This window comes from Scaptodrosophila lebanonensis, unplaced genomic scaffold, assembly GCF_003285725.1.
Source record: "Scaptodrosophila lebanonensis strain 11010-0011.00,11010-0021.00 unplaced genomic scaffold, SlebRS2 tig00000136-arrow-arrow-pilon, whole genome shotgun sequence".
Taxonomy (NCBI): Eukaryota; Metazoa; Arthropoda; class Insecta; order Diptera; family Drosophilidae; genus Scaptodrosophila; species Scaptodrosophila lebanonensis.
The window spans coordinates 653,768-660,923 of NW_022060586.1; the positions used below are offsets into that span (position 1 = coordinate 653,768).

The 7,156-nt window shown below is 37.4% G+C and overlaps 1 protein-coding gene across 1 annotated transcript; it reads right to left on the reverse strand.

The window, feature by feature from the left end:
* Positions 1-4,663: 4,663 nt before the first annotated feature.
* Positions 4,664-6,333, reverse strand: LOC115629169. The gene is made up of 2 exons (XM_030525542.1): positions 6,219-6,333; positions 4,664-6,162 (listed from the first exon to the last, which is right to left on the reverse strand). The coding sequence occupies exons 1-2, from the start codon at positions 6,274-6,276 to the stop codon at positions 4,823-4,825; spliced, it is 1,398 nt and encodes a 465-aa protein (XP_030381402.1). The 5' UTR covers positions 6,277-6,333; the 3' UTR covers positions 4,664-4,822.
* Between the last annotated feature and the right edge of the window lie 823 nt (positions 6,334-7,156).

Here is a 7,156-nt window from a genome sequence, read left to right on the forward strand (position 1 = left end):
AAGCAGTGGTTAGTTGCCAAAGATGGAAAACTACGCAGAGTAGAATGCTCATTGCTGCTTAAATTAAAGCAGACTTCTCGTTCTGTTGAGCTTCAAGCGCTGGAAAGCACAGGGGCGTGGTGGTGGGCAGAGGAAGGGCGGGGGGACGGGGGCACTACTTGTAAAAATAAATGCAGGCGCCACACACATAAATTGTAAGGAGGTGGCAAGGGGCTGAGCATGTTGCCACGGCTTTCCGCGGCTAACACAATTTTGCTATTAGTAAGAGGATTTTGTTGCAATTAGAAATTGCACTTTGCACAGTGAGCCACACAATTGCATTGTTCCGGGCGTGAAAGCGCATTAGCCGTAGTCGACGTCGACGTTGTAATCGCTGCTATTTGAGTTTGTAATGAGGCGTATTTGTTGAAAACTGAACAATTAAATATGCATATAAATTATAAAATGCATAATTCATGCGCATTGAAGTGCTGTGCAAACACGCCAGCACACAGACGGATATCTGCGGTTGAAATTCTTTTTATACCCTCTGCACACGAAGGGTAGAAGGGTATTATTTTCCATTTATTTATCTAAAATTGTTCGATACGCTATAATACGAATATACTTGGTATTAATCATAGACGAGATAACAACCGAAATGGCGAAAGTAAGATTGCAACTCGCAACATTTTTGATATCAATTTGTGCCAAAAGATAAACTCACAAAATGTCTCATATTAACGTAGAGTCGAAAGAACTTAGTCGTTTATTTTTTCAACCTATTAGTCGATATATATTAACGATATTTGTGCTTGTGTTGGACTTGGGCAAATGGGATATTGATTCCAACTGATCAAGAATAAATATGTTTTAACTGCTGCCCTCGCTATTGCTTTTACAAACATTTTAATTTGCTTATCTAGTTTTTTTTTATTTTTAAACAAATTGAACTTTTTTCTGTGTATACCCACAGCTCTCAACAGTACAAAATTATAGCAAATACTATCAACTTAATTTTTTAAGACTGTACCATTTATCACATCCTTTATTTTTCTCCTTGCAGGTAAGACGTTTTTACCCGAGCTTTCAAATAGCTTATTCCATAAGTATCCTATATAAGAAGGGTAGAAAGTCTTTAAAACCAAACGTACTATATGGTATGTAACAAACGGAAGAGGGGTGTTAGACCCTATGTTTTAGGTGCTTATGATCAGCATGACGAGACGATTCGATAAAGAAATGTCCACCTATCTGTCCGTATGAACAAAAAGAATTTTAGAAACATAACACCAAAGGACACAAAGTTGGTATGTATGTATGTTTATCCATGCACAGACCACCTTTAATAGTATTTATTTATTTCTGAAAAATAGCTGTCGATATTATAACATAAAACTTACTAGATATACATTAAGATATTAAAAAGAAAAACAATAAAAACAAGAAATTAAAATTAAATAGAATTACAATCATTCTTAAAAAGAAAAGATTTTAGTGACAACAAACAACAAATATTATTTAGACCTTAGGAAATTAATTATGCATGATTTAATCGAAACTCAAGAGAGCTCTCATGGCCAAAGAGATGACTCAATTGATTATAGTTGGTACATAGAACGCGAAACGAACTGTGCAAAGCATAGTTGGTGGTACAGCGATTTAGGATTATGGGAGCAAAAAATCTATGAGCAACAGTAATGGCCGATTTTTACTATCAAATTATTAGCACTACACAAAATAATGAAAATGTGTTTCGAATGCAATAAAATAAAAAAAAACAGCTAAAAAATAAGAAGAGTTGTGATCGTGGAACTAAGCAAAATAAATAAATAAATGATCATTTTTTATTATATTCTTTGTATGCATATAACTTGTTTAAAATTATTTAAATATAGATGAACAATTACGGCGACAAAAAATAAAGGGGTGTGCAAACGGTGGAGAGAATAATGTTGTGTTTTTCAAAAATATGTAATTTTTCTAATGGGAGCTGCTCTCAGTTCGAAAACCAATTTATATTATTAAGTCTACTTAATTTTCTAAAAAGAGTTCAGATTTTTGTCAGTTGAATAGCATTTTTTTGCAAGCTCACGTGGAAAGGGAGCCATATCTTTGATGGGAGCAGTTATCAAAAGGAAGTTATGGCAGATAAAGAAATCTAAAATCATTTTGTTTCGACGGTTCAGAACTGAAAGTAGTTAGGAATGCATTTTCTGAAAAACCCGTATTTAATTTTACCAATATTGTTTAAATTCAAATTTATTTTTGCTTATTACATTTATATTTATTTTTTATAGTATATAAAGATTGTTTCTTTGATATGTAATTAAGTCTAATATATTTTTTAAGAGACATCAATGCACAAGCTTTCAAAACTAGTCTGTTTATGCCTCAGGTCTCGATGAAATCCGCGAACCAGTGGCCGCAACTTCTTTGCACCGTTTGTCCCTTTGCCCAAAATCAACCCTAGCACCAAATATAGTGCTAGGTATAAGTTAGGACTATTAACACAATAAAAATTCATTTTCATGCCCATATAGTATATATGTATATATTCTCCACATTATATCTTCACAGCAACCTAGCTGATCAATTAAGCGTGCCCATAAAATGGGCAAATGTTTTTCAAATTTGTCTGCAAAACTGTTGTTCCGTTCAGAAACTAGGGGGGGCAGCTGCCCGTTTCGTACCCCCCTCGCTACGGCCATGCGTACGAATGGCTGTTGTAATTGCACACTAACCCAACACTTACCCGCTGCAAATCCCATAGATACGACTACTCGTACCATTCCGTCCCGTATTCACAAAACACCAACATGGGCCATAAAACACATACATACATATATACATACAGACATAGCACATAGTACGTGTATGCGCTCAATTCACAGATTTTTGTTGTTTGTTGGTTTTGTGGTAGCGTCAAAGCAAATATTTCAAATAAAAACACACCAATACCAGGGCCCACACACAAATATTTTTACACTAAATTATGTGTCGCCGTATGTTAAAAATAAACACTCGCAAATAAAAATACAAATATCCACAATAACGATAGCAGAATAAATTAATGGATTCTTCAAAGTGCCTTCAAAATATTTATAGCAATATTTAGAATAGATATGTGCATACGTGTACTTGTATGTATCTGTGTATGTACGAGTACATATATACATATGTATGTATGTATTTATGTTTTGTACAAATTCAAGTTGCGCTCGCATATCGAATCGAATCAAATGAGCGACTGCCCGGTTCACATGCAGATTTCAAATGAAATTACAACGAAAATTGATCCATTAAATATAGGAATTTAGGCAATAGATTCCTTATCTAGTTTTGTGTGAAAGCGAATACAATTTTTGAATCGATGTAGCGTTCAAATGGAAATACTTACATTTTATACAAGTACTTGTATAAAATGTATAAATTGGCTTTGTGACTATATAGAGGCGGTACCGCCACAGCGTACGATTATAGTTTTAACTTGTGGGCATACCGTTACCTAATATTACATACTTTTATGAACTAAGTACTGTACATGCGTTATAACTTTCGAAGAGATGTTCTGATTAAAAACGTCATAGTCCAACAGTGAACTCTTACTTACGACTTAGTAGCTGCAGGACCTTTCAAGCTTTAAATAATGTATTTCTAAAAAAAGAAATATTAGAGTCGACTGACTCTTAAGTAATCTTTTGGGTAGAAAATTAAAGATCGGAATAAAAATAAACTTGTCCTTTCTCGGGCTCAGGAGAGTCAGGATACCAAGTTCTAGATCCTTGCGTTCATACGGACAGACAGACCGACATTTCATATATACAAGTATCATATACTTTGTGGGGTCTGCCCTTCCGTGAGTTACATGTACACTCGCACTTGTCAGTACAGTGTATAAAAATATATATCACGTACGTAGAGACTTATGCTTATTGTAGAGTACAGTAACTGGAGTAAATAAATTACCAGAATCACGGATGGTGGTTGGAAGGTGCAAACTTGTCCGAACTAGTGTAGAATCTAGTTGCGAAGTTTCGTGTTTCCAGCTCTTATAGTTTCCGAGATCCGCCTAGATGGACAGTCCGACATGGCTGTATGGACTCGTCTGGACATACTGATCAAGAACATGCACATACTTTGGGGGTCTGCCGCGCCTCCTTTTGTGTGCTACATACATTCGCAATAAACTATTAGATACTTGTATTCCCTATTGCCCTTTGGGTACAGGGTATAACAATCATGACTGTAATACCCAACTGCTGGTGATTTCGGCTGATTTCGGAAAGTTTATCTAAAATCGAGAAATTGTTGTTCTGGGTCTTTGACGGCGTGGACTTAAGAAGGGTCTCTCGACAGCCATATTGCTGTCACGAGTAATGCTTGGTAAAATGTTAAGAAGCTCAAATGTGGACTCACTCTTCTCTACACATGCTCGCACTCGTGCAAAAACTAAATCGCCGACATCGCCTCCCATAAACTTGAGCTATTTAGGGTATACATATATCAATAAACATTCAACATAAATGAAAATGTAAACAGAAGTCGTCGTCGTCGTTGTTGTTTACGTTCGTTAATCATGTGAAAGGCCATTTATGTATACACATCTTATTTATGTCTTATTTATTATACATACTCGGATAGTGTAGTATAGAATAATATCAACCTGGTAATCACACGATATCGAATGTATTTGCGAGTACATATACAAGTAGTGTGTATGCGTATAAATTATTGTTAGCTAAAATACATAACTCTGAATGCTCGAGTCCGAAAATAGCGATCTGTGCGATCTATGTACTTGTATTTCGAAAAAGACGCGGAATATTTTGTAGAGTCCGTTTCACGTGAAATGATACCACGGCTTTGAGATTTTGTTTTGTTGTGGAGTGAAGAGGCGCGTTGGGTTTCGATACAACTCCTCCAAATATTCGCCCATATTTTTGCTAATCCCTAAAGCAATACTTGCACCAAGTACCGCAAGCCAAATAAGTGCCTGGACTAGGTCGGGCAGATGGGTAGCGCGATGATATAGTTTGAACATCGAGCGAATCGTAACGCAGAGCAATACCCACAAAAGTGTGCGGCTGAGGAACAAGACGTCATTCAATTGCCCTTTTATGCGAGTGACACTCTCGCGTACCTTGGTCGATGGGAAACATCGAGGCTGCTCTGGCCCTTGAGACGGGCGCACACGTCCATGGTCTTGTTGCTTCCGCTCGATCAGTGGTGGGTCGTATTTGGCTTGATCTTCCAAAGCTTGGAGCTGCTGCTTGATTGCCTGCAGCTCGGCCTGCAGGTGCTTGACTTGCTGCCGCCTTCTTTCTGCTCTCTGCTCCTGTCCATTCCATTCCTGATGTCGTTGCTGTCTCTCAAGTTGCTGTTGTCTCTGCTGCAGGCTTAAATGTTGCTGTAGTTTTAGTTGTTGTACAAGTAGTTGTAAATGCGGTTGTTTCTGCAGCTGACCACGGTTTCCGTTCGATTTCTTCCCCTTTTCCCGTTGGCTTCTTTGCGTTATTTGTTCTATAAGGCGTTGCTTTTCTAACAACTGCTGGTTTAACCGCTTGGCGGTAGCCTCTGGGGCTGCTCCATATGAAATAGTAAAACACGATTCGGGCAGAGGCCCACTATTGGTACGAATTCTGTTGGAAAGCTGACCATCGCTTTCAGTAAAGTGAAGTTTTTGTGCGTCGACTTGCACCCCAGAATCGTAGGCTTCAGCAATTTTATAATCTTCTGACTGTGTTATCTGATCAATTTGATCGATTTGGGTATTAATTGCCGACTCCTTCTGCAGTTCCTTTTGATTTGGCTGTTGTCTAGTTGAATGATTCTTTACTGTATGACGCTTTTTGCTCATTTCTGTGTTCCTAAATGCATTATTTAAAGCGTTTAATCGGCTTCTACGTAATATACGCTGCGTACTCTTAGTGCTAAGGAGCCTTTTTCGTGGCGAGTCATTTGAGGAAGCTGCTGGCTGCTTGACCACCACGCTCTGATTACTTCCCAAGTAGTTGTTCACATTTCTATAAAGCACAGTCACGGTGATCTCCGTATTCGAGCGGTTGGTGTGCATGGAGTGTACTTTTTCAATGTAAATACGATTTGTATTTACGGCGCACGTGGATGTGTGGTAGACATCAGTCTCTGCAGTTTTTCTTCTCTTATTCTTATTTACTGCCTCTGCAGGGAAACATAGGTGATGATTGAGGAAAGTAATAGATCAGACCGAGACATACCCAGGGAATCGAAATAAGGACGTGCGGTTTCAATCACATCCGGAGGAATGTAACTCATCTTGTAATCACGGAAGCTTTTAGCAATCACTTCAATAATTTTTAACTTTTCTTCAAACGTTCAATTTTGTCCAATTCTTGAAAATTTTAAATATATTATGAAATAAGAAATAGGAATCAATGTTTGTAAGTCTGCAATTAAATAAGAGCCTGCTCAAATAACAAAAAATATATTATTTTATCTTTCGTGTAATTGGGCCTCAATGGTGGCTTAAATTTCCTTTTTGAGAGAGTTACTCTCCAAATACCTTCAAAGGCTCCAAATTGGATTCATATCCATGCAGAACCACATCATAAGTCAATATTCGTTGCAGTGTGGACGCGAAGGGGTCAAGTTGCAAGTTCACGGAGGACTGCTTACAAAACTTTTCCAAGGTGTTGGAAATTTTTTATTTTCTATTTCCTTGCACACTTTCTCGAAGGCTTCACTCCACTCATATCAATATAACCTTATTAGATTCTCTAATGCGTTGATTTCAAATTCTATTTTTTTAGTTTTTCATGCTATTTATAAATTAATAAAACGCCATTTAAATATACGTGAGTTGAATTGCTCAAAAATTCGGACATTGGTGCCGATTGTGAGAGCTTGTATTTCCGCGTCTTTCCCATAGAAGTGGTTTTGATGTGCATATGGATAGCACCAGTTTTCTGTGTTGAATATTTTGTATTTGATTCGTTTTATTTAAAAACAAAATTAATATGTAGAAATTATTGCACGAGCGGGTACAGATTTTTATACAAGGGTATCTCAGGTTTGTGGAAAGTGAAGATTGTAGCAGGCAGAAGGAGGCGTGGCACACCCCACAAAGTATATATACTCTCGATCAGAATGACAAGACGAGTCTATCTAGCCCTTTCTGTCAGTTCGTATGAACACC

Excerpts from the sequence above, each read along its gene's own strand:
- LOC115629169 (XM_030525542.1), bottom strand. The coding sequence starts at position 6,276 with ATGAGTTACATTCCTCCGGATGTGATTGAAACCGCACGTCCTTATTTC. Across the intron at positions 6,163-6,218 it reads TCCTTATTTCGATTCCCTGG|AGGCAGTAAATAAGAATAAG; the intron begins GTATGTCTCGGT and ends GTTTCCCTGCAG.